Source organism: Diceros bicornis, chromosome 2 (assembly GCF_020826845.1).
Source record: "Diceros bicornis minor isolate mBicDic1 chromosome 2, mDicBic1.mat.cur, whole genome shotgun sequence".
Lineage (NCBI taxonomy): Eukaryota > Metazoa > Chordata > Mammalia > Perissodactyla > Rhinocerotidae > Diceros > Diceros bicornis.
This window is the reverse complement of record NC_080741.1, coordinates 22,648,219-22,675,436: the sequence shown is the minus strand read 5'-3', so window position 1 is coordinate 22,675,436 and position 27,218 is coordinate 22,648,219. Positions and strand designations below refer to the sequence as shown.

General features: G+C 49.6%; 1 protein-coding gene across 3 annotated transcripts in view; it reads left to right on the top strand.

Moving 5' to 3' along the window:
- RFTN1 (raftlin, lipid raft linker 1) overlaps positions 1-26,183 on the top strand; it is a 200,834-nt gene extending 174,651 nt beyond the window's left edge. For all 3 annotated transcript variants that reach the window (XM_058553634.1, XM_058553614.1, XM_058553624.1), the window contains 3 exons: positions 12,570-12,673; positions 15,196-15,277; positions 24,810-26,183. In XM_058553634.1, coding sequence (XP_058409617.1) covers positions 12,570-12,673; positions 15,196-15,277; positions 24,810-25,211 — 588 coding nt within the window. In that variant the 3' untranslated portion in view covers positions 25,212-26,183. The remainder of the gene's footprint in view (positions 1-12,569; positions 12,674-15,195; positions 15,278-24,809) is intronic.
- Positions 26,184-27,218: the final 1,035 nt, after the last annotated feature.

The following is a 27,218-nucleotide window of genomic DNA, read 5'->3' as shown; positions in this document are numbered from 1 at the left end:
TGCTTTTCAGAAGGGGGCACTGGGCAAGAACATGATGGGTGGGGATCATTACACAGGCGCCACCCTATTTAAAATTTATTTGGGCCACGAGAGTCTGCAGAGTCACCTTCCCATATGAAGACAAAGTCACTTGGAAAGAAGCAGGCAGGCTTGTCTCTATTAAATGGTAGATGGGTATTTTGTTTTCCAGTCTGTATTGGTAAGCTTTTGCTGTGTAACAAACCATTCCAAACTTCGTAATTTTAAATAACAGCTTATTTAGCTGATGATTCTTTGGGTCAGCTGAGCAGTTCTACTCTGAAGTGGGTTAACTGATCGCTCCTGGGCTCTCTCATGCATCAGATGATGGCTGGATGATCCAGGTAGCCTCACTCACGTGTCTGACGGTCGGCTGGCTGTTGGCTGGGGCAACAGGGTCTTGTGTATCTTAACATCCAGTAGGCTAGCCCAGCCTTCTTCACAGCATGGCAGTCACAGGGTTCCCTAGAGTCCCAGTGCGCTAGCTTATTTCATGCCTTGGTTTGCATCATATCTGTTAGTATTCCATTGACCAAAGAAAGTCACAAAACCAAGCTCAGATTCAAGAGGTGGAGAAAGAGACACTCCTTCCTGATAGGACGATCTGAAATACACTGTAGTGGCACACATGCAGGGAGGGGATGAATCCGTGTGTGGCCACTTTAATAATTTACCAATCTTTGCTGAAACATCCATTGGCCTTAGTGGTTGGTGACCAACATATGACTCTGTGCATTTAATTTTCTTACATGAATATACTGCCAAATTCCACATACAGAATGCTCAGAAGAATGGTATTACAGTATCTTGGCAGATTAACTCATGTTTTTAAGGGTAAACTCATGTCTCATTAATGTTGGATGTGATTTACAGCAATTTTGATAAGATTTGAAAATATAAGACAGTGGTGGCAGAACCTACCGCAGAAATGCTAGGAAAGATGCATTCATTCCTTCATTCAACAACTATTTATTGAGCACTCATTTTTGCCTGACACTTCCCTAGCGCTTAGGATTCATCAGGAACAAAATAAACTCCTTGCCTTTGTGGAGGTTTGAGTTCCAGTGAAGGAGATCGCAATAAACAGATAAATCAGTGCTAAGTAGGGATCAATATGATGAAGGGGGATTTTCTTCAGGACCCCAAATAGAATTGGCCAGTCTCTCTGAAACCATTTTCATTTTCTTAACTTTGGTTTTCTTTTCATCAGCTCGTCTTTTGGTGGGTCACAGTCCAGATGCTGATGGAAATCCAAGAGTGCATCTGTTACAGGCTCTGATGCTTTTGTCTCTAGGCTGTCATGGAGTAGCAAGCCAGAGAGAATGGAAGGACTCATGGCAACAGGAGGTACTGAACAGTCAGGGGGCTGACATGTCCTGAAGGTTGGATATTCCTGTTGGAGGTTTCCAGCACCTCAGAGGCCCTATTAGAAGTCCACTTACCAGGAGCAGGGTCCTCAGAGGACGTGCTGTGGGATTTAATGGGACATAATTTGGCTTCAGGGAGAGGGGAATATGAGGAGAGAGGGTTGAGTTAGAATTGTGGTAACCATAGCAACAAGATGTAGACAGTTGGGTCACCACGAAGAGAATATTGACTGAAGAGAATATTGACTGTAGGCTGAAATGGAAAGGTGGCACCTTGAATTTACCAGGTGGAGAAAGCCAGGGAGAGAAAATCTGTTGTGTTGAATATTCCACCTTGTCACAAGTTCCACCCACTTTTTTTTCTAGAGTGAACCCAATACCACTACAGCCTGACTCTGTGTGGCTCTGTCTGTTGCTAGCTCACCCAGTGACAATGGAATAACCCTTTAACTTCCATTTCCTCCTCTGTTAAGATTTTGAACCAACCTTCATTCGGAGACATCACCTGGGTTAGCGTGTATGATTATTGTTGTGCTGTCAGGAATTTACTGTAGTTGAAGGTGAGGACTTTGATGAACTTTTAAGTTCTAGAGGTTTTGCTGACAAACCTCCCCACTCTCTACTCCAAAGTAAATACCTCTTAATTATATGCTGTGGGAAAGCTCTTTTTAAATTATCTCTTTTCTAGGTAGTAGATAAGGTGAAAAAATAAGAAAGAAAGGTTTAAAATATGATCCTTCATCCACCTCATATTGTTGAAAGAGAGTAATAAAGTAGCAAATCCCATGTACTCCCAGCAAGTCTAATTTCCTCTCACTCATCAAAGCAAGTGGGAGGGACTTGGCAAGTCCCTGGACGGAGAGAATGTTTCTTGTTTAATTGTTATCAAACAGAGCTGTTTCCAAGTCTGCCGGAGAGGACATGCTCACCCCGATACATTCAGTTTGTGTGGAAAATGTCAGCTTCTGGAGGACGTAAGGCTCGTGCTGTCACAGGATGAGGTCCCTCGGAGCAGCCCACAGGATGTAACAGCTTTGAGCTGCTTAACTGTTTGCCCTCAGAACTGCAGTGTCTGTCCCTACTAATGGTCAGAGTCAGCCCCAGCCATCGCCCCTTTAACCTGGAAACATCTGGCTTCATTACCTCCCATGTGCTCTGGGAGCCCTGTATTGTAACGCACCTGGCATGGTTCTCATTCTGCCCAGGCAGGCCCATGTCAGCAGACAGCTCTGATAGTATGTATGGCATGCCATCTTGTCCCTCCGCCCCACAGGCCTTTTCTGCCTTCTGTGTATGTGACTTCAGAGAAACCGCATGTACCAGGACCAAACCACCCCGCTTGTCCTAGAATCCAGGAGAGTGTTATCTTGCGCGTGCAGGTTTGGTTTCCCTGCCAGCTTGGCACGCGTGGTACTTTAGGAGAAGCCAGGGCAGTGTCTTGAGCTAGGACATTCTTCCTCAGTGTTGGGTTTTTATCTCTCCCTCCCAGGGTAGGCTGGTGGCCATGCTGGGCCTCACAGTAGGTTGTCCTGAATTAGACTTCGGGGCTCCAGAAGTGATGCCAGGTCACAGTGTGTCTGGCATGGAGGAAATGAGGGCTAGGTGTGCCAGCTTGGAGGGTTGTGAAAAATGAGCCACACTGAGCTCCATTCAGTAATAGCTATTACATTTTATTTCTCTCAAATCAGACGAGGTGACTTGTACTATGATTTTCCTCCTAGAGATTTACTCGGGCATTCGGCTCTTCCTAGAATAATAATAATATATCAGTTAGCTTCTGCTGTGGAATAAATCACCTCAAAGCTTAGTGAATTAAAATAACAACCCTTTATTGTTGCTACTGAGTCCACAGGTCAGCTGGGTAATTCTGCTGATTTGGCCTAGGCTTCACTAATCTCAGCTGGGCTCACTCATGCTTCTGCAGTAGCTGACGGGTCCACTGGCAGCTAGCTGGTCCAAGATGGCGCCTCTCACGTCTGCTAGTTGGTTGGGCTACATGTCTCTCATCACCCAACAAGCTGGCCTGGGCTTGTCCTCATAGCACAGGCAAGGTTCCACGAGAGCAAACAGAAGCAGCAAGGCCCCTGGAGGGTTCAGAACTCCCGTAAGGTCACGTCTACCATATTCTGTTGGTCAGAGCAAGTCACAAGACCAGCCTAGATTCAAGGGTGGAGGAATGGATTCTGCCTCTTTATGGGAGGAGCTGCAGAGTTATGCTGTAAAGAGGCCTGGATACAGGGAGGTAATAATTGAGACCATTTTTGCAAATAATGTATCTCAATAACAATTATTATTATTATTTTGTTGGGTTCTCAAAGGGCTACAGAGTTTGTTGCCTTCTTGCGTGGTGGAGAAAATCAGGCAAAGATGTGAACTAACCAGCAGGGTGGGTAAGAGTCTTGGAACAGAAGCCTCTAAGCACGGCATGTATTTTCATCTGCTCACTTTTCTACATCTGAGAACTAAGCTTTTTTTTTTTTTTAATATATTCTCTTTGAACGTTATGAAAGCCAAAGTTGTCTAAAATGAGCCCGACTGCTTTCTTAGACTCTATTATGTTGGCCTAATTACATATCAGCAAAATGTTTTTCTGGGGCATTGTGTGTAAAACAAAGAGGAAAACAGCATCTCCAGCCGGCCCAGCGTCCTCACCCCTCCCTCCCTCTGGCAGAGGCTGTGGTCCTGTGGGAGGCCTGGGGGAGGATGAGGGCCAGGAAGGAAGGGACGCAGCCGCCGCTGGCCTCAGAGGGATTTGCCCTTTCCCCAGAGAGAACTGAGGAGCAAGTCGTTTCTTCCTCTTTTCCTTCCCTCCAGCAGACCTCATGGTAGCCACCATCTGGTGGGGGAACCAAACACTTACTCTCCCCTCTACCCCCCAGACCGGGATCTCCTGGGGCAGAAGAGGCTCACACATCTTTGCTTCCCAGGTGCCCAGCACAGAGCGAGGTTGACTCAGTGTGGAGATTCATAACGAATAGTGGTACCAAGTATCACCTTGCCCTTTAGGATACTGAAGGACTTGCTGAGTTTTCTGCAAGATTGCCCAGTATTGTAGCATTCACTTTCCTTTTGATAAATAGAGAAGAAATGTTCCTTCTTTCCAGCTAGGCATTCCCCTCCTGCCCCACCTTTAGATCTCTACCTTCCACCACATGAGGGTGTGACTCATATCTTCCCCATGTGCCATCGTGGCCGGGGTCTCTGCTGAGCTGGGGCACAGTCAAGGCAAACCCCAGATTTCCTGAGAGCATGTTTACCCACCCTATCTTGTCTTTACCACCAGCCACTGCTCGCCGTCTTTCCGTTGGAAACTTCCCTCCTGAAATGTCCTGGCCGTGGTCTCCTGAGACCTCACCGTCCACTCCAGAGGTGGTTTTTCAGGCTTCATGTTGCCTGCCCTCTCAAGACATTGGATGGTGTGGATCTTTCTTCTTAAGCTTTTTTCCCACTCTGGGCTGCTCAAGAGCTGATTCCTCCCAGTTCAGTGTTTTTTATTCATCTTCTGCTTACCTCTCTCTCCAGGAGATGCAATCCTAGCCAGCCTCATCCCTCCTTGAGTTTTCTTTTTTGTGTGTGTGAGGAACATCAGCCCTGAGCTAACATCCATGCTAATCCTCCTCTTTTTTTTGCTGAGGAAGACCGGCTCTGAGGTAACATCTATTGCCAATCCTCCTCCTTTTTTTCCCCTTTTTCTCCCCAAAGCCCCAGTAGATAGTTGTATGTCATAGTTACACATCCTTCTAGTTGCTGTATGTGGGACGCGGCCTCAGCATGGCTGGACAAGCAGTGCGTGGGTGCGCGCCCGGGATCTGAACCCGGGCCGCCAGTAGCGGAGCGCGCGCACTTAACCGCTGGGCCACGGGGCCAGCCCCTCCTTGAGTTTTCATACCCTGCATTGGCCAACGCCTCGAAGTCTTTATTTTCATCCTAACTGTTACCTCGCTTTAGACTGTGTGTTAGTTTCCTATTCCTGCTGTAACAAATTACTACAAACTTGGTGGCTTAAAACAACATAAATTTATTCTCTCTCACTTCTGGAGGCCAGAAGTCCAAAATGGGTCTTAACGGATTAATATCAAGGTGTTGGCAGAGCTGCATTCTTTCTGGAGACTTTAGGGGAGAATCTGTTCCTTGACTTTTCAACTTCCAGAGGCCACCCTGCTCGTGGCCAAACACTCTGACCTCTGCTTCCATCCTCGCACCCTCTTCTCTGACCCTCCTCCTGCCTCTCTCTTCTGAGGACCCTTTAGATTACGTTGAACCTACCTGGATAATCTCCCCATCTCAAGATCTGTAACTTAGTCACATCTGCTAAATCCCTTTTACCATGGAAGGTGACATTCACAGGGGCCGGGGATTAGGACATAGGCACCTTTTGGGGGGGATGGGTGAGCATTATTGTTTCTACCACAGGCCTTATTTCATCCAGCTGCCTCCTGGACCTTTCCACACATTCCTCAACTCAGCATGTCTGAAATGGAATGCGTTCCCTCTCATTGTCCTCCTTGTCCTGTAGGCCTTGGCTCAACACACAAGCAGCCGTTACCCAGGCCCCCAAGCCATCATATGGATAAAACATAATTTAACAAGCCCAACATTGATGGACACTTGGGTGGTCTTCAGTGCTATTGCAAACAGTTCTCCAGTGCATAACTTTGTACTTTTGTCATTTTTTATGTATAGGATCAATTCCCTGAAGTGAGATTGTTGGGTCAAAGGGTAAATGTATTTGTAATTTGGAGAGACACTGTCAAATTGTTCTCCATGAGGTTGAATCAGTTTGCCCCCCTGCCAGGAATGTATGAGAATGCTCGCTTCCCCACAGCCTTGTCAACAAAGTAGTTGTCAAACTTTTGGGTTTTTACCAATATGATAAGTGAAAATATGATATCCCAGGGTAGTTTTAATTTACATTTCTGTTATTGTGAGATTTGGGGGTTTTTTCATGTGTTTACTGGCCATTTGAATTTCCTTTTCTGTGACTCTCTTCCTATCCTTGTCCATTTTAAAATTTAGATTACTGGATTTTTTTTCTCATCAATTTTTAGAAGCTCTTTTTTGTCTGCATTATTACAGAGCTACAAATATTTCCCGTCTTGTCATTTGTCTTTTGACTTTGCTTGTCTTTTGTCATGCAGAAGGGTTTTTATGTCACCAGATTTATTATTTTTACTTTATGGCTTCTGGATTCTAAGTTAGTTAGAAAGGGCTTCCAGGGGACCCTTTAAAAATTAAAATAATAAAATTGTGTTAAATGTGGGGAATTAGACATAGGCATCTATTTCTTTTCTCTTCTGAAAAATCCCAGTGAAATGATACTAAAGGAATGATAGAGTCAATCCTCATTATTCACAGATTTCATATTTTCGAATCCTACTTGCTAAAATTTATTTGTAATCCCCAAATCAGTACTCATGGTGCTTTCACAGTCACTTGGGGATATATGTGGAGTGGCAAAAAATTTGAGTAGCCACGTGCATGTTCCCAGGTAAGGCGACACTCTGCCTTCTCGTTTCAGCTCCCATACTATAAACAAGTGTCCCTTTGCCACGTAGTGCTGACGTGCTGTGTAGTGTTCTAAGCACAGGAAGGCTGTGATGTGCCTAATGGAGCAAATACGTGTGTTAGATGAGCTTTATTCAGGCATGAGTTACAGTGCTGCTGGCCATGAGGTTCAATGAATCAACAATATATATTAAACAAGGTGTCTTTAAACAGAAACACATAAAACAAGGGTATGTACTGATTAGTTGACAAAAATATGACCAGAGGCTCACAGGAACCTAACCTTGTGTTTCCCCTAGGAACAGTTGTTCAGTATTCAATAATTCAGTGTTTATGGCACAGTATAGAACATAACTCCCATGAATAATGAAAATTGACTGTAGGTAGGTAGGTAGGTCAGTAGATAGATAGATAGATAGATAGATAGATAGATAGATAGATAGATAGATAGATGATAGATAGATACCTACAAGAACTAAAAGATTGGAAGAAGAGAAAGAAGAAGAGGATTGATTTCATCAAATTTTTAGAAGATGGAAAGTGGATGGAGGAATGCTAATTGATTTAGCAAAGTGGAGGAAGCTGCAACCTGGATGTAGAAGGGAGCCATTTTCTCTTGCAGAACCTGAGAAAAGGTCTCGTCTTCAAAGCATAAATCACCATGGGATGGTGGGAAGTGAACTGCAGAGCTGAAAACCAGGGCATTGGTTCAAGTCCTTATACCGTGAGGCAAGACCCCAGGCTCCCATCTCTGCCTCGTGCAACTCAGTAAATGTAGCGATAATGCAGGGATCAGAAGAAACCACTTAAAACATAGAGATAAAATATATGTATCTGTGAAACAAAAACAAAAAGAAACAATCAAAAGATAGAAAGAGCTTTTGAATCTTAAAAATAAGGCAGCAGGAAATTTAAAAACATAATAAGAAGGCTGGAAAATAAAGGAAATCTTTCAGAAGGGAAAATCTAAAGGAAGTAAGAAAATTAAGGGGTCGGGGGGAGGTAATAAAATTAAAATATCCATCCTACATTTTAACTAATAGGAAGTCCAGAAAGAAAGAAGACAGAAAATGGAGGGGAAAAAAATTATCAAAGAAAAAACTAGAATACTTTTCATAATTGAAGGACTAGAATCCTTAGATTGCAAGGCCATCAAGTGTACAGCCCTTTGAGTAAGAAAGACCTACGCAAAGGCCCATTGTGAAATTCTAGACCTTCATGGGGAAAAATATCCTAAAATCTTCCAAAGCAACACAACAGCTTACACGAAGTATTAGTAATCTAAATAGATATCTCAATAGAAGCTAGATATCACATCTAGAAGCTAGTGGAGCAGTACTTTCAAAATGTTAATGGAAAATTCAGGCCAGACTTCTGTATCCAAACTGTTAGTTAAAGGTGAAGACAAAGACATTTTTAGGAATGCAGAGATTCAGATGACTTCCAGGGCATCAGTTCCTAGGAAATCACTAGAGGATGTGCTTCAACAAAATGAGGAAGAAACTAAGAGAGAAAAAACACCAGCCATAGACAGCAGTGGAGGGAGAACCTATGGAAAGCAGCCAGACCAGATTGGAGCAAGGGTACAGAAAGCTCCAGAAATGATGTCTCCAGTGGAAGAAAATAGAACTAATGTATTTAGGCACATGGGATATTTATTGATTGGCATAAAATAGAGGTGTTGGAACACAACCAGACAGATGAAAAAATATTGAGGTCACAGTTAACTCTAGGAAAAATAAAGGGTTATATAAAAAATAAGGCATGGTCATAGTACATTACTTGACCCAGCATTGAGATATATTTGCAAAGTTATAATACACAAACACTGACTTGATTAATTAAAATTACATTATAGCCATTTGGGGCATTAAGAAAGAAGGTAGAAATGCATATGGGAGCGCTGAGCCTTCATTTCCCATGGGAGGAAATCAAAAGATATCTAGAATTGATACATAAATAAATAGTAGTATAAATGTACCCTGCCAATAGGTGTTGGACATTAGTGTTTTGGTAGCAGTTTTACAAAAGACCCACAAGTGTTTATTGCAGGGCTCTTCACGTGCCCTCGTGGTCAAAAGCCAGAGCCCAGCCCTGTGGCTGTCAGGAACAGGCAAACAGTGCCCAGTCACTGTTTCCAGATAGGAGAGCATCCCAGAGCTGGTCCCGCACAGTTTTTCAGACATGGGAAATTGAATTGCTCTCTTCATTTACAGTCACGTAGAAGGAGCAAAGTATTTTCTTTTAAACTGCTTTTCTCCCACATTGCTTCCACAAATGAAAACGGGAAAAGAGAAGAGCAAACTGACATTCAGGCTACAGACTTTCTCACTGGGCCCATGTTTTAGCTCCTCATTATTTCCCCGCACAGAGGATCTTTAAAAATGATCAAAAGACAAATGCATTTCTTCGTAAACTCTGCATTCCGTTGTCCTCATTTTTGGAGGGTAAGGGAAGGTTGTGCTGGATGTCTGTTTCTTTCGGCAATTTGCGACCACCAGACAAATTATAGAGAACAAAGGAAGAAGAGCCTTAAATACAAATGAATTCCTTTTGTACAAGTTGAAAAACCACAGGACGTGCTCCATTTTTTTAACACTCCAGGTGTGATCGGAGATTACATATCCACACAGGAGAGTGGAGATTTAATTAAAATTTTTGCTCCTACTCCCAGAAAGAAATGTCTTTCCGTGTGATAAGCCGGCTGACTTTGGAGTGCTGTTTGTGCTTTTCTGTCCTCACCGGAGTGTCACAGAAAAGCAGATCAAAGAGAGCCTTCCATCCAGGTAGGTTTCCCACCACTTTTCTTAGCTCATGGACTTGAAAGCCCCTTCCTCTGGCTGCATGGGGCTCATGTCATATTTTAGAAATGTCATCTTCTTACTGTATTGATAATATGCAAACCAGCTTTGATAGATGCTGATGGAAGACCACATTCAACATTAATTAAATCGAGACCAGCCCACATAGTTGGAGTGGGAGAGTCTGGCAGCGTGTAGCACCTCACCCCCTACCATTTGTATTTTACTTTTCAACCCACCACGTGACAGCCAGATATTAACAGGAGATGGAGCCCTCAGCTCTCTCCAGCAGGGTTGTTTTGTTGTGTTTCTCTTTTCCTTTTAGTCTTTATGATTCTGCACCCTCTGGCTGACATCCTCTTCCCTGAGGGGAAGAACTGTTTGGGAGAAATCCCGCTGTCTTTCTCTTTAAGATAGTGACAAACGAAATACAGAGCAAAATCGAAGCAGCCCTTGCGAGGCCCGTCTGAGCAGCAGGTCAGGCTGCCGCGGGGTTGTCCATTGTCTCGCGGCTCTGGGTGCCCGCGGAGAAACAGCCCGCAGAGAAAACCTGGCCAGGGCACAGCCATCAATAAAAGGACTCCATTCTGCCACTCAGGGCTTTGTGAGGCACCAGAGCTGGTCCTGGTTGCCATGGCTACTGTCTAATTGTGGCGGGTTTGTCACAGTGCTTGATAAAGTGGGAAGGTTATTCTTGATAGGCCCAAGTAATCATAACCTCTCAGAGCTGGAGAGTGTGGATTTAACATTTTTTCCCTCCCCTCTTTAAATCGGGGCTGCAGGGATGGGGGCAGGGGTTCTCAGGATAAAGCAGCCACAGCAGGTGGTGAGGGCCATGCCCAGCATGAGGGATACTGGTCCTGCTGGTCTGGAAGGGAGGTTTCATGGGCGAGGGCCCTGGGCAGAAAGGAGGGTCGCTGGGTCATCTGCTGCCAGCTCTGGCCTGAGTGGGGCTTCAGGCACGGGCCAGAATGGGGTCCCCTCCTAACCCACTCCAGTAAATTGGTTATACTTATACCCCTCTCTCTTTTCCTCCTTCCCTTCCGGCCCCCCTCCTTTATTAATTCCCATTCCTTCCCTCCTCCTGTTCTTTCCCCCCTTGTCCCCGACCTTCCTCCCCTCCCGTCTCCCCTCCTTCCCCTCCATGCTCTTTAGCTGCACAGTGTTTCTCACAGAGCTGATCCTTTCAAATCCCCTCCACTTTTTCTCCTCACCTGGAGAATGATGGGAAAGGTTTGATACGAAGTAACAGCTGATGGATTCTGGCCACAGAACTGCAGGCTCTTAGCTGCATCAGAACTACTAGGAGGGCCCTTTAAAACACAGATTCCTTGAGTTTCTGATTCCACAGGTCTGGGGTGGGGTCCCAATAATCTGCATTTCTAACAAGTTTCCAGGTGATACTGATGCTGCTGACTCGGGGACCATGCATTGAGAACCACTGAGATAATCCAAGCTTGTTTTGTATAGTTGAGCAGACAGGCTCCCAAAGGATAAATTAGTTGCCAGGGGTTCAGGCAACTTGGTAGCCACAGTGAGACGGGTGCCCAGTGACAGGAGCTTTAAAAGCCATTTGAAGAGGCTGGTTGTTAGCTCATCTCTCTTCCTGACCCCTAACCCAGGGCAGCCTGATGAGCTGGTTCTGTTCCCACAAGGCCTCCAGCAGGACAGCCACTCACCACGGATGGTCCCTTTCTGATCAGCGTTGCTCCCAAGTTAAGCCCACCGTCCTAGGTGCTCTGGGTCCAGGGTGGTCTTCCACGTGTACATGCTGGAGTTCTCCCTCTGGAATACCCCTTCCCCAACTCCGCCTGTCAAATTTCTGCCCAGCCCTTGAGCCCCAGGAAGCCTGCCTTGACCACAGCCGGCATCCTTCCTCTCTTGCTGACCGTCGAAGCCTTGTGGCCCTGCCAACGGGCCATTTCATATTTCGGTTCCGTGCATGTTTGTGCTGTTGCCTCTGCTGGACTGTGAGCTCCAGCGGCGGGACCTGCCTGCATTCATCTTTGTACTCCCCACGGCTCCGAGACACCAGCTGACTGAATCCGCGTGGCTGCCTCGGTTGGAAGGAATCTGGACACGTTTGAGATGTTCTGCAGCCTTCCTAACAGAGATGGGGAGTCCAGTGGACACACAGGGCGGGGGTGAGAGCTGCGCTTTCAGTGTTAGTGAGCAGCCCAGAGTAAGAAATGAGGTCGGCCGCAGTGAGAAAGCATCACGTGGAACCCAGCGCAGGGGCCTCACGTTAGGGGTCTCTCCCGCGGGAGCAGGGCTGAGTTTTTAAATTGAAAGGCAAATGTTAGTCCCCTACTCCCACGATGATATAAAATAAAACATGGCAGCATTCATTTATCCCTAACTGGCAGGATGGTAACACAGGTGGAGCTCCCTGTATGTGTGTGTACACGTATGGCCGTGTGTGTGTGTGTGTGTGTGTGTGTGTGTGTGTGGCTGCTGTGGCTGGATGCAAATGACTTGATCATTTATCAAATGTAGTCTAACTCCCCACAACACGCTCCGGAAGCATCTGGAGCAGGTGCGTTGTCATATGCCCCAAATACATGTCTTTGAGGCAAGGTGACTGTGCTTCTTCAGTGAAACTCACAGGAGGCTATTTGTCCAGACAAGAATAAAACAAAACTAATAGATTAATCCTTTGGTTCTAATTCCTTGCTGACTACACAGACTGAGTCTGAGACAGAAATCCCATACTGGCACTTGGGCTCCAAACTCTTTAAGGATTATGGAGCGAGGCCTGCAGGCTGCAGGGTGCCCGCCTCTTTCCGCTTTGTTGAGCTGGCAGACTGACTGTCCCCTCGAAGTACTCAGGTGTCGGCTTGAGGCAGCAGCAGCCCTCACAGTGGCCTTTCTCCCCCAGGGCGTCGAGGTGCAGACAGACTATGTGCCCCTGCTGAACTCACTGGCGGCCTATGGCTGGCAGCTCACCTGTGTGCTACCAACTCCTGTCATCAAGACGACCAGGTAACAATAACTGCCGTTATTATTATTATTGAACACTTACTCTGTGCTAGGCACTGTTCCCAGTAAGCACTTCATGTACATAACTTACTTAATCTCTGTGACAAGCCTGCAAGTCTGGCGTGGTTACAGAAACTCTCCAGGTGGGAAGTGGCAGAGCCAGGATTTCAGATTCTTAACCACCATCCCCCCACCCCCTGCCCAGAGCACTCCCCTGCACCCCTCTTCCACGTAGGGAGCCTTGGTCAGTGAATCTTACTGCCCAGCATGTCAAAGATGAGCCACCTGGGCTGAGGGGGCCCAGGGCTCTCAGAGGCCAAAGAAACTCAGCACCTACTGTGTGCCTTGTGCTGGGCTGGGTAGGCACACTGCATATAAAATCCCATTTAGTCCTCAAAAAATCCTATGAGGTAGGACTTTTTTTAATTTAACCCATTTTACAGCTGAGGAAAGTGTGGCCAGGGAGGTTGAAGGACTCACCCGAGATCATGGCGCTGGTCAGCGGCCCCACAGAGGGGATGTGAAGGCCTGGGTCTCAGCCCTTGGTTGTGGCAGTCCTTACAACTTCACATTCATTTGTCCACCCTCGGCTCTGCCCTCCATCCCTTGAGCCCATGGGCTTATCCCAGTCATACCAACCCTAAAAGGCTTTCCATCTGTATTTTGGGTTTGCTATCTGAACTAGTCCTTCTAACTATCCTATGGTGCTGTAAGTATAGATATGAATCCCATTGTATAGATGAGGAAATTGAGGCTCAGAGAGGCTTGATCACATACCTGAGGCCACACACCCAGTAAGTGGCAGACCCTGGGACTAGAACCTCAGTCTGCAGTGTCAGGCATTCCTTCTCCTACACCAGGCCACCTCTTTGCTGACCCATAGGGAGGCCCCCTCCCATGGCTCTCAGTGCTCTGCCCTCCCTGAGTCCGGTTGCATGCTCACCATTGCAGAGTGATGGACAGCATGAGACAGAGATGGTGATCTGGGGAGACAAAAGGGCAGTACAGCCCCAGAGCCTAGTCTGAGGATGGAGAAGGATAGTGACAATCAGTGCCTTTCCTGGGTCCCTCCACAAGCAGGTCTAGGGCATGGTGGGTCGTACACCTGCAAGAGCCAGTCTGCAGCTGCCTTTAGACCCTTGGCCACTGGGAGCTGCCATCTTGTTTCTCAGCCAAGACTTCTTTGGGCAAAAGGCAGTACAGTCGAGTGGAAAGAACCCTGGATTTGTGGACTTGAACCCAAGTTCCGAGTCTGCCGCTTGCTAACTGTCCACCTGGGTCAAGTCATGTAGCTTTGTCAGTTTTCTTCTATAAGATGGAAGAACGCCTGCCCCAGCATCTGTTCCAGAGGACAAGAATCACGATGAGAATGTATTTGAATGTGAAGCCCCAGCTAGTTCTGAGCTAAACCCAGAGTGTGCAGACAGGTCTCTGTCTGTGTCTGGGATAGTCACACCTGTAAACAATCATCCCTAATCCTCCACTTCCTGTGCCTTAAATGACCCATCATGGTGGGGTGGGGAGCGCAGGGAACCAGGCAGATCCCAGCTTGAATCTTCCCTGTGTGGTCTCGAGGCTGCTCCTTAACCGAGCTTCCATTTCCTGCCTGTAAAGGTGGTGGTCCCGGTCCTTGGCGCACTGTGGTGAGGCTTAAATGAGCCGTTATGTGTGAAGTCACCCAGCCCAGCCCCGGAACCAAATAGGAAACGTTAGTCCTCTCCCTCTGACACTCCATGCAGTGACACATTGCCTCAGCAGAGAACACATTTGCAAAACAGAGATTTAAGAAAATGATCAGAAGGGTGGAGGCAGGGAGAAAACAATATCTCTGTCATCTTTGAAGGCAGCTCCATGGGGTCCTGCCTCTTGGGGAGGAAAGTGCACTCAACTGTGCCATATGAATGAGCAGCACTCCTGCGCTCCCCCTCACCCACTTTGTGAATGCCAGTCCCTGCCTGGCTGCCTGCCCTTCATCCCTGCGCCTGCAGGAGCCACGTGGCCCTGCTGCTCTGCGAGGGTGAATCAGGCCCGTGGCAAGGACCCTGTGCACAGCAGGGCCCTCCACTGCTGTTCCTGTGATGGCTGATGGGCGGAGCTCATCACCCAGGTCCTCATCTACCCGCCCACCCTGGGCCAACCAGGCCCCTCCGTGGCCTCATTACCAGAGACAGATTGGGAACAGGCCTCCCACCCTTTGAGATTCGCTGAAGAAGCCAGTTTGTCATCATTTGGCCAAGATGCTAGCTGTTATTTCACATCAAGGGAAGGGGAGTTTCCAGCTACGAAGCAAACTTTGCAGAAAAGCCCCCAGAGCTTCTGTTGGGCCCCTGAGTAGCCCCCTGGAAGCAAGGGTGGATGCCCTGGGGGTGGGCGGGGGGCCTTCTTGATCTCTGACCTCTCGTTGGTGGCAGCTTTCCTTTCTGTGGGTGGTTGGCTTGATGAAGTTAGGGATGGCAGCGTCTGTGTGAGGTCTGGAGTTCCCCCAGGTATAACATAACTCATTCTCAGCCCCGTGTGTGTTTCAGGGAGGGGAATGTATCCACCAAGCAGATTGTCTTTCTTCAGAGACCATGTCTACCTCAGAAAATCAAGAAGAAGGAATCAAAGGTAAGTGACCTTGATTGCCTTCCTCGGTTTTCCATGGCGGGACATCATCTTCAAGTGGAGCTTCTACAGCCGCTGGGTGGGCAGCCTTTCAGAGCCCTCAGAACACCTGAGCCCTGTGGCAAACTGAATCATGCCCGAGGCTGCCAGAACAGCACAGGTGAGGGCGCTGAAGGGCCTTGTCTGCCCATCTGCCAGTCAGGCCAGAGGAGCGGAGGAGAGAGGTTCTTCTGGACGCTCAGGCATGCCCGATATTCCCACCAGGCTAAAAATAGGGGATGAAGTCAGCTCAGTCCAATGGGGTGAGATGGTTTGAGCTCCTGCCCAGCCTCTCTGTATCTTAATCTCATTACAAACTGGCTGGAGCTCTGGCCTGCCCCATGGGATCCTTGGGGACGTCAGAATTTGGTGATCTTGTCAGAGAGAACCTACTGGAGCCCCTTCGGACAGGCCCCGACCTGAAGGCTCTGAGTGATAGCAGCTGGTGTAGACAGAGGCCAGCCTCAGCCTGTGGCAGTGAGTCCTCAGGCCAGGCTGTCCTGGGGATCGCCAGGGGCCTTCTTCCCCTCACTGGACATCACATGAACTGTCCTGAAAACACAGTCACACTGAGAGACCGGCCATTCTCAGGATTGTTCCTGTGTTTCCTGAAGTGGAGCCCCAGTCCTCGTTGTGTCAGACGATGCTGAGGCTTCACACCCCACGCTTGGCAGCCGGTGGGTGCTTCTCCCAGGGTGTTTCCCCAGTTGCTCAGGAAGAAGCCAGTGAGTCGAGGGGACCTGCCGAAGCCCGAGTCAGGTGTCACCTGGAGCCAGCTTGCTCCACCTTTGATGGCCAGGGCCATGCTCTCCGGCAGAGCCTTCTGGACCTGCCTCTCTCCTCACGCCTGGCACCATCCCATGCTCCCCACTCTTGGTTCCTCGTGTTCTTTGGACGTGGAGCCCAGACGGGAGCAGCCAGCAAATGAACAGATTGGAGCAGCCCCTCACCAGCCAACAAATCCAGGGGTGGGCCGTTGGTGAAAGGGACGCCAAGGAGATGGCAACCCAAAGCCAGATGGGGTGGAGAGCAGGGGAAGGCCTCTCTCCAAGCTCTGAGACACTAATGTGACAGGTGACAACAGCAGAGGACCAGAAGGCAACCGCCAAACCCACCGTTAACCACCAGGAGCAGTCAGCCGCCGGCTGGAAGATAGATTGGCCCCGGACCGCTGTCATTTACAGTTTAGCCATAGGCCCACGGGCACAGCATGCAGTCACAGAGTGACATTCAACAACAATGCACGCGAGGTCTCCATCAGATGCCAAAAGAGACCCTGCTCCCGCCTTTAAGAGAGGGAGGTGGTGCTGCCTTTCCTTGCCAGCTCTTCCTGGTTATGGCGCTCGCGGATCCCAAAGGAGAGACACATGGTTGGATTTTGGTAAAGGCCGTGCATCTCACAGAGCGGCACGAGCCAGTGGAAGCTTGAGCGGGCAGATAGGTTTTAGAGGTAGAGTTTTCAAGCTGCTGTAAGAAGGCAGAATGTCTTTCCTCAGGGAAAATCCAGAGAGGATGGGAGTCATTTTTTTCTGGTCAGTGGAAACTTCCAACCCTAATTAGGCTATACAAATATGGCTTGACTGCTTTCTCTTTTAAAGTACTTATTTATCCCCTGCTCATTCCAAGGATTGGCTAGTGTCAAGCACTTGTTCTCCCTCGAGATCCTCTAAGTCACGTCACTGGTGGAGTCCCAAAGAGGGAACTTTACAGCCGGATGTCTTGTCTCCATCTCATTGTCCCCGCCATTCGCTCCTCAGCTGACTCGGGTCAGTGTCCTGCTCCCGTGAGGTCTGTGTACCCCATGACCGTGGCAGCAACTCCATCTCGTCCTCACCGTGCCTGGGCTCCCTGCAGCACTGACACTCTCCGCCACCCTCCACCTCCTGAAGCACCTTTTTCTCCTGGCTCTGTCCCTCCACACTCTCCTGGTTTTCCACCAGGTTGCTCGGTGTCAAATCCAGCCCCATTTCTCCTCTCACTCTCGTACCTCTTCCTTAGAAAATCTCATTCATCCCTCGAGTGAGAAAAGCTCACTCGCCATGTCTGTGTCTGTGACTCTTCTATCTGCATTTTCTGCCCTCACTTCTCCCCAGGGACCCCAGTTCCACCTGTGCTGTCACCACTCAACAATCTCAGAGCAACAGGAGACTTTGCCCCTCCCCCACACCTGGCCCACCTCCCCCTACCTAGAGGAATGGCTCACCTCCCCCTCCTAGAGGAATGGCCCACCTCCCCACTACCTAGAGGAATGGCTCACCTCCCCCTCCTAGAGGAATGGCCCACCTCCCCACTACCTAGAGGAATGGCTCACCTCCCCCTCCTAGAGGAATGGCCCACCTCCCTACTACCTAGAGGAATGGCTCACCTCCCCCTCCTAGAGGAATGGCTCACCTCCCCTTACCTAGAAGAATGGCCCACCTCCCCACTACCTGGAGGAATGACCCACCTCCCCCCTACCTGGAGGAATGGCCCACCTCCCGCCTACCTGGAGGAAGGGACCACCTCCCCCCTACCTGGAGGAATGGCCCACTTCCCCCCTACCTGGAGGAATGAACCACCTCTCCCCTACCTGGAGGAAGGGACCACCTCCCCACTACCTAGAGGAATGGACTACCACGGGTCCAGAGGCACCTGCCTTCGCAGAGGTCATCCTTGCATCTCTGTCCAGTGCCCCCATTCAGTCTGTCCTAAGACATGTCTATTTTAGGTCATAGAAACTCGAATCCCTCGACCACTCTAATCCTCTGCAAACAGGTCCCCTTCAGATATGTTCTCCACTCAGAGCCAACATGATCTTTTAAAATAGCAAATTGAATCATGTCAGCCCACTGCTTAAAACACCGTCAAAAGCCTCCTGTTGTTCTTAAGGATGGAATCCCGTAACATGGTCCACAGGCCCCATGTGATCAGCCCCTTTTTCTGCACTCCAGTGCCTTTGGCCTTCCTGCTCTTCTGAGTCCCTTTCTGCCCCAGGGCCTTGGCTTCAGCTGTTCCCCATGCCTAAGACACTCTCTTCCTTTGTATTGTCTCAGGAGAGGGTTCTCCCCTTCCACACTCAGCCAGCCTCCTTTGTTGGTACAGTGGGAAGAAAACGTTCCTCTCTTTTGGACTCTTCTCGCAGTTTCTAATTATTTGTGATCAGTAGCTTATCCTCTACCTGTAGAGTCAGACATTAACTCTATTGGAGCAAAGATTTTTTTTCTAACTGTTGTATACCCAGTACCTGGCTTTTAGTTGATACTCAACAAAAATATTTGTGGAGTCAATGAATAAGTAATCAAACTTCTGAGCCCAGGACATGTGTGTTACGTCTAGCATTGAAATGTAAGTAAAGAGATCACAGCATTGGCACATCAAGGACTTAGCATATTTAGTCCTCTTTTAATCAGCAAAGTGGACAAAATTCTCCAAGATTTTTAGCATTTGAAGGAAACCTCTCTGTCTATACATGAGTGTGCCTTTCAAAGCAGATACTAAACTCCTTCGAAGGTAGTAGATGATTTCTAGACACCAGAGGAGTCTTCCTTCTGACTAAGCTATTTGAAGTGGAGGCAGATAACCGACAGTTTTCAAAATGTGTGAATTAAACCCATTGACCCCACACAGAACCGTAGACACACTGCTGTAAAGTGAAGGATTTTTTTTCCTTTCCACACGTATTTCTGACATGGATGGCAGGTTGGAATCTTTCTTGGTTTAGGCACCAGCAGCACATCCAATGCCCCAGACCCCCTGCTTGGAAGCCTGGTTAATTCCCGGCTTGTCTGTTGAGTTCAGCGACTCTCCCTGGGCTGCTCAATGTATGGAATACGTCCTCCAGGCTAGACCGCCTGCCTCTCAGTGTGTGGATGTCACAGACCTCCCCTCGGAGCCTCAACCCGGAAAGCCGTCACTGTCCCAGGGGCTGCCGCATCCCTCCGCTCCACTTTTTGCTTTCTGTGGTGTCACCCTTTTGAGCCTTGGGATCTGGAGCAGTTTTTGTTTGTTACAGACCATGACTGTCCCCAGCTTAGAGGAGGAAGCTCTGGGTGGGGAAGGGAGCAGGTGCGAGGATGGAAGGCAGGAAGCTGGAGGAAGCCCTGCGTGGATGGCAGAGCTGGGGGCTGTGGGAGGGGCAGGGGGTGTTTTTCTTAGCTCAGTGGTTCTCAGACTGTGGCCCATGGACTAGCAATATCAGCCTCACCTGGGAGCTTGTTAAAAATGCAGAGTCTCTGAGTCAGAAGCTCTGGGCTGGGGGGAGTGATCTGTTTGCAGGTGCCCTACTGATGATCTGATGCCTGCTGCAGTCTGATAGCCGGTGTCTTAGGTAAATAGTTTAGGGCCCTTCCCAGGCTCATCTGTGCACCACCATTCAAATTTTATCATTATTGATTTTTTTTAAATGGGCCTATCAGGGAGCTATTTGTTTTTAATAAGCCAAACAAAGTATCTTTAATGGCAGTTAAATCTGGACTTCCATTAGCTGACCCCTTAACACATCTTAACTTCGTACAGTCTGAAAGCTGAGGCACCTATGCGATGGGCTGAGCCAGTGCAAGGGTGTGTGGCCTCTCCCTTCGCTTCCTCTCCTCCCTTCCCTCTAAGGCAAGAGCTTAAAGCCTTTCACTCACTAAGAATGAGAAGCCAGAAGGGTCATGTGGAGCCAGGGACACCTGTGTTTGAATTCCAGCTCTGCTCTTTTCTAGCTTTGTGACTTTGGGCAAGTTACTTAACCTCTCTGAACGTCTATGTGCTCATCTATAAAATGGTGCTAGCAATGCCTAGCGAGAGTGCTGCTTTGGGGATTCAGGGAAATGGGACGCCTTATCACAATGTGGGGCACATAGCAGGCACCTGGCCGTGTGCTTGTTCTACTCTAGGCAGGTACCCTACAGGCAGTCTCCTTTGAAACTCAGAACTCTTAGCTTTAGATTATACAGACCCCGAATTTGAGCCGCAGCGACTTCCCTGCTTCGTGAGAATGCCCCTGCAGAGGAGAGGAGGAGGAAAAGGAAAGACTCAGGGCCTCTTTGGGGCCTGGCTGCAGCCCCCGGGACAACCGTGGTCGGATGGGGGGGCCCAGGCGGCACGGGGAGTCAGTGACGTCACCACAGCCCATCTGAGGACACAGAAAACGGTGCAGTCCCAGAAGGCACTGGGGTAGCAGGTCTTCCTGTGATGACTCTGAGGGACAGAGAACCTTGGCTGCAGTAGTTCCCACCCAGCTCCGTGCTGGCAGTCCCAAATCCTCTCTGTCCAGCAGCCTGGGCATGTTCCTGGAGAAAGCGGCTGGTGTGCCTGCCACAGGCTCCTTCCACGGTCTCTGTCCTCCTAGTTTATTGTATCAGGAGATCAACAAAATGTGATCTTCTACAGGAAGCTGGATATGGCTGGCATCCAGAGGAACCACGGAAGTCCTGTTGTTTATTTAGCAAGAGCAGCTCTGAGAGAAGCTCTGGGTTTGCATTAAAAAATAACACGTGTGGAGGCTGGACTCTGGTGCAGGTGGAATCATCGCGGTTGTACACCGCCCAACTGCAGAGGGCGCTGTTCACATCCACGTCAGTGTGAGGGGGCTGCAGAGGTGCACCACGGTCCCTGAGGCCGTGCTATGATGCCTTGACGTTTTAGGGTTTAGGGCCTTTCAGCTGAAGCAATCTCACCACTTTTTTGGCAAAAGTAAAACTTCCTCCAACTTCCCTGATAGCTGACTGTCTCTCAGAGTACTATGTATAGGCAGGCTTAACCAGCCTTTTTCTAAAAACATGCACAACACACAGGCTCTGAGTATTTGGGTCATTGATTTAAAAAATAAAAAGAAAAAAAAAATGCCCTTCCATTTGGGCTGGAATTAAAAGGCAACAGCAGGGCCCCGCCCCGTGGCGCAAGCGGTTAGGTGCGTGCGCTCCGCTGTGGCGGCCCGGGGTTCGCCGGTTTCGATCCCGGGTGCGCACCGACGCACTACTTGTCAAGCCATGCTGTGGCGGTGTCCCATATAAAGTAGAGGAAGATGGGCACAGATGTTAGCCCAGGGCCAGTCTTCCTCAGCAAAAAAGAGGAGGAGGATTGGCATCAGCTCAGGTCTGATCTTCCTCACAAAAAAAAAAAGGCAGCAGCAGCTGCACGTGACAAGGCAGCAGTTAATGATCCATGGCCATGCCGTGCCGGAGAGCCATGGTGGGCTGGCGCTGGAGGAGCAGCCGTGGCGCTGAGGTCCGCAGTCAGCGTCCTGCACTGGTGTTCACGGGGCCTCCAGATGCCTGCGGGGCGGTCTCTGCTGCAGTGGGCACCGTGAAGGTGGGGGTGGGGGGGTCTGAGCACCACCTCACCTGTAGAGGGATTTGTGATTCCATTGTTGGAACTCATGCCTGGGTGGAAGAGGCTCAAACCATCCCCAGGGGAAGTCGGTCAGCTGTGGCCAGAGAGCTCCCCAAACAGGAGTGTCAGGGGGAACCCCCCCCACGTTGTCGGTGAACTCATTTGGGGATTGGGGGGGAGGGCAGGGTGGAGGGTGACAGGATAAATGTTAAATCCTAACCTCAACATGTACTTCACTCCTTTTTCTCTACTTCGATGGAATATTCACATTTACCAGTCTTGTCCAAAGGTGTTAAATCCAAGAATCCCATGATGTGTTAAGTCTCAGAACCCTGTGAGTGTTTAGGCAAATGTTTTGAGGAAATAGATCTCTACTACTGAAAACTCTGCAGAGGTAGCAGATTTTAAATAATTTACATAGCACATTCTTGGTTTTTCCTAGCAAAGCACTCAATTATTTCCGATGGGGTAAAGCCTTAAGAAATCGTTTCCACTGATGGTGCAACTGCATTCCTGGGGCCCCTCTCCAGCTTAGCAAGAATCATCAGAACTGAAGGCTCCCTTTATTTTTCTTTCAGTCACAGAATGTCTAAGATTTAAGTCCATATTTGGTGAAACCAGTGTGGTGCGACTGAAGTAGAAGGACATGACCATGGTGGGATCTTACACTAAACCCCCGTGTGTCCTGTGGGTCAGTGAGCTGAACCTGCAGGACAGCCAAGTCACCTGCCCAGGATCTCGTCCCATGATCCTCTTCTTCCCAGCGAGACCACTCCCTCCAGCTGGGGTCCTGACTGTGGCCCTCACCCACCCAGCTCTCTCTCCTCTGGGGGTTTCTCTCTTGGTCTTTGTGCCTTGCACAACCGGGCCTGGCATGTCCTGGAGATTTTGTGGCTGTCGTCTTCCCAAGTGCACGCCACATGGCTCTGTGGCATCTGATTTTGTGAGCACTGGAGACCTAGGCCCCACTCAGAGTGGACTGGCCCCATCTGAGGTGGAGGCCATCCTGAGGATACTGACCCCCAGAATGACAGGTCAGAGGGGCCTTGCTCAGGAAGGCTGTGGGGACCCTTTATGTTGAGGGTGTGGAAGAAGGAGGCTGCAGTCCTTGCTGAGTTGTTAGCCCTCAAAACACATTACTCTTTTATCAACACAGTGACCCATGTCTCTGAGTCTTCCAGACTGTTCTCTTTAACACCCTTTTTTTTTTTTTTTGTGAGGAAGACCGGCCCTGGGCTAACATCTATGCCAATCCTCCTCTTTTTGCTGAGGAAGACCGGCCCTGGGCTAACATCCGTGCCCATCCTCCTCTACTTTATACGGGACACCGCCACAGCATGGCCTGACAAGCAGTGCGTCTGTGCGCGCCCGGGATCCGAGCCCGGGCCACCAGCAGCGGAGCGCATGCACTTAGCCGCCATGCCACGGGGCCGGCCCCTAACACCCTTCTTCATGCTTCCGTGTCTGCTCAAACTCATTTGCCCAGATTTGTTCCAAGTGCACAGGCTCCCAAACTCTCTTCCTCTGTGGCAGTTCATGGAGTCAGCAGACTCAACAGAACTTGAAAGTTTTTCCTCTCTTTTCTTCCTCAAATTAGTTTCTCTTTCTGGAAATCGGCCAGACCTGATGTCTTGTGAATGCACCAGTGCCTCCTCACTAAACCCCGAGCTGTATTTCAAATCTGAAATTACAGGACTGGTTCATCCTGATGTGCAGTGTAGCCGGCTCGGCTGGGCTCTGTCGTCTCCATCATTCACCCCCCGGGTAGATTTTGAGTGCCCGCTCTGTGCTGTATCCAGGGATACAAGAGGGCATCTCTGATCTTATGCAACTCACATCTGGTGTCAGTCGTGGGAACAGCATATCTGGTAATGATGTGCCACGCACGGTGTTACGCCCATTACTTGGATTATCGCATCGTTGAATCCACATCAATACCCTCTAAGGCAGGGCTTGGCATGCTGTGGCTCATGCACCAAATCAGGCCCACCACCTGTTTTTGTCGATAAAGTTTTATTGGCACACAGACACTGCATCTCTGTGTGCTTTTGTGCTACACCGGTAGAGCAGCAGAGACCATGTAGCCTGCAAAGCCTAAAATATTTATCTGACTTTTACAGAAAGAGTTACTAACCCTGATTTTGCAGAAAATCGAGTTACCGACCTCGATTTGAGTTCGAGTTACTATCCCCATTGTAGAGGTGAGAACAGGAGGGTGAGAAATCAGGCCAGTGAGTGGCGGAGTTGGGACTCTTCAACCGGCGGTCTCACTCCACAGCCTTGACACCACCCGGTTCCTGCCCGGCTCCATCACTGACTGCGTGGCCGTGGTCTTCTCTGAGCCTCTGTTGACTTATCTGTCCCACGGGAAACACGTGGGTGCAGGTCAGGCTCCCTGGGAAGCAGCGTCTGAGACGGACTTGGATGGAGGAAGTTTTTAGGGGGAGTGCTCTTGGGAGCCACACCTGTGAGGAAAGCAGGGCGCGGAGTGGGCAGGGGGAGCAGCTGGGCTGTGACGCAGTCGCAGTAGTGGCCTCAGCCAACCCTCCGGGTAGCTCTGGAGTTGGGATGGCCTCTTAGAGTTGTCCCGAGTTGGGACAAGGAGGATGGGCCGCTGTGCCCCACCCGGACCAGTCATTGGTCGTAGGTTGCCCCAGGAAGGGAGGTGACCTTTGGGGAGGTGAGGGGGACTCAGCTGAGGGCTCTCGAAGGCGGGGCTGGCATCCCGCTATCCTGCAGGGGCCTCTGGGTGGTGCAGCCCCGTGCTCTGTGCCCCTCTAACCCAGGTAACCTGGGGAGAGAATGCCGGCCCGGTGCTTGCTCACCCATGGCCTGCTCAGAATGGAAGCGAGTAGCCAGCACCTGGCACCGAGGAAGGGCAGGCGCCCCGTCTCCTCTCCCATCCTGGCTCTCCGGATAATGGGATCACAGGACGTCCTTTTGCAGGCCTTTGGTAGGGGGCCGGCTGAAAGAAGTGGCCCCCTGCCCCCGCCAAGCCCTGAAGTCCATGCAGGGAAGGCGTCGCGCACGCTCTGGCGGTGGGCCCGTGTGTTTGCGCTGATTCAGGTTTGGTGTCGGAAATGCTCCAGCACTACTGGGAATTGTGTCTCGCTCCGAGAAGTGACTTGGGTGTGACTGCAAACAGACAGTCAGCTCACGGAGACTGCATTTCTCTCTCCCCGTCCTCTCTGATTCCTAGTTCCAGTGGCGCTTCTCCCGCGAAGACGCGCACACCAGGCAGATGAGGAAATCCAGAGGTCAGCTCAGCGCCCGAGACAAGCGACAAGCAGAAGAGAACGAGAAGAATTTAGAAGACCAGTTGTCCAAAGCTGGAGACGTGGGAAACTGCGTGCCGGGCCTGCAGCAGGACGGGGCCTCCGAGGAGATGAAGGTCCCCATCCAAGGGGTCACGGGAGAGAAGCTGCATCCTGACAGCCAGCTCTGTGCAGAGGGCGAGGCCGTGCAGAATGGTCCTGCCGGCCACTGCAGGGCCGTGGCGGGGGGCTGCGTTGGGCACTCCAGTCCCGATCCTGGGGAGGATGCCAGGGAGGGAGGTGCTGAGGAGGCGGCTGCAGAGCCCGCTACAGCAGAAGACAACTGAGTCTCGGGCAGTTGGCGCTGAAGCCTGACGAGGTGGCAAACCCGAGGCACCATGCCGGCCTCTGGGTTAAGGGCTGGTTTGCCCTGGTCTTGTGTGTTACCCTATGGCTTGGCTTGACCTCTCCTTATGAGGTCACCTGGGCCCTCCGAGGGCCGGGTCCCTGACAGTGTTGGTTTCTGCACATCCATTCGAAATGTGTCGTATGCCCCAGTGTTGGAACGCAAGAGGTCAGGCTATTTCTTCTAGACTTCAGGGCTGGAGGCCCAGCCCTGGCTCTGCCACTCCTCCCATGGAAGGGTCTGGACTGTCCAGTGCCTGTGCTGGCCCCGCAGGGCCTTCAGGGAGCATTGGGGTCACATCCATGGGCCTCCCTAGCTGCAAACCAAGGCTGTTGCCTGTTCATCCCCACACTCGGCTGCTTTCCGCAGCTACTTGGTGATTGTAATGCCCCCTGGAGCCCCGGCAGCTGCCCTTCCCCACCTAAACCCCTCAGACCCGGCTGCTTTTGCAAAGAAAATGACGTTGGGGAGGGGAGGCGCCCCCTCCTGGCTTTTCTGAAAGTATTCCCATAGAGACTGGTCATCTGGAAATGAAGAGGTAATTCTGTTTGTGCACCCGCTCTTGCAGAATGTCCAAGAAGGTATTCCGTGTTAGTATTAATGCCAAAAATTTTTTTTAAAAATTTTGTACTCAGCACATCATATGAACACACGTTCTTTCTGTCATTTCAGGGCAGCCCGACTGGTTGGGAGCCCATTCTGTGCTATTTTCACTAGTGTATCATTGGCCAGGTTGTTTCCCATGTCTGCTGTCACGTGCTTATGTTGTCTGGAGAGTATTGTGAAGGCTTTAAGTAGATGCCACGGGCTAACCTTGGAGAGAGAATGCCGAGTCTCTTCTCTTGACCGAAACGAGCCTGTCTCTTCTCTTTCTTGTTTAGTTACTTAAAGCAATAAATTGTCGATGAGTTCAGTGCATTTTGAGTGTTGAGTATTTATCGTGTCGCAATAAAAAGTCCTTTCCTAATGTCCAGAGGACTCGACTCCATGTCCCCCATTCACTTTTCATAAGTTTCTAACTCCTGGCAGCATGATGATTTTGGAGAAGAACACAAAGCCCCTATGGGAAACAGCAGAGCCAGCTGAGCACGCTGTGCTATCTGGTCATTTGTAGAAAGAAGACAGAAAGTGAGATTCAGGAGCCACCAGGTGTCAGGGTGCGGCCACCTCCCATGGCCCATGTTGGTGGAGACAAATACCTTTTTAAAACAAACGAGGGCCGGCCCCGTGGCTTAGCAGTTAAGTGCGCGCGCTCCGCTGCTGGCGGCCTGGGTTCGGATCCCGGGCGCGCACCGACGTACCGCTTCTCCGGCCATGCTGAGGCCGCGTCCCACACACATCAACTAGAAGGATGTGCAGCTATGACATACAACTATCTACTGGGGCTTTGGGGGGAAAAAAATAAATAAATAAATAAAATATTTAAAACGAAAAGCCTGCATCAGTTTCTAAGCACGTTTCCAGGCTTTTAAGTAAATTATTTAATGAGGCAAGTCTTTTCCCTGTTTGCTACATTGCTAAAATAAAAACATATGTAATAAATTTTCATAGAGCAGAATGGAAAACCCTTGTACAGCCATATTGCACAGTTGCTTTTCCCTTCATTTTTGAGCAAACCTCCCCCCACCCCCAGAGCTTACGAGAAAGGTTGAAGGCTCTGTTCAAAGAGAAGACAACTATTGAAAAATGACATTTTCTAAGTGCAATAAGTCAAATGGAGAAAGACAATTACTGTATGACTTCACTTATGTGGAAGATAAACACAGATACAGAGAACATATTGGTGGTTATCAGAGGGGGAGGGGGCTCGGGAGAGTGAGAGGGGTAAAGGGGCACATGTGTATGGTGACAGATGGCAACTAGACGTTCGGTGGGGAACATGGTGTAGTCTATACAGAGACCAAAATATAATGACATACACCTGAAATAAATTTATATAATGTTATAA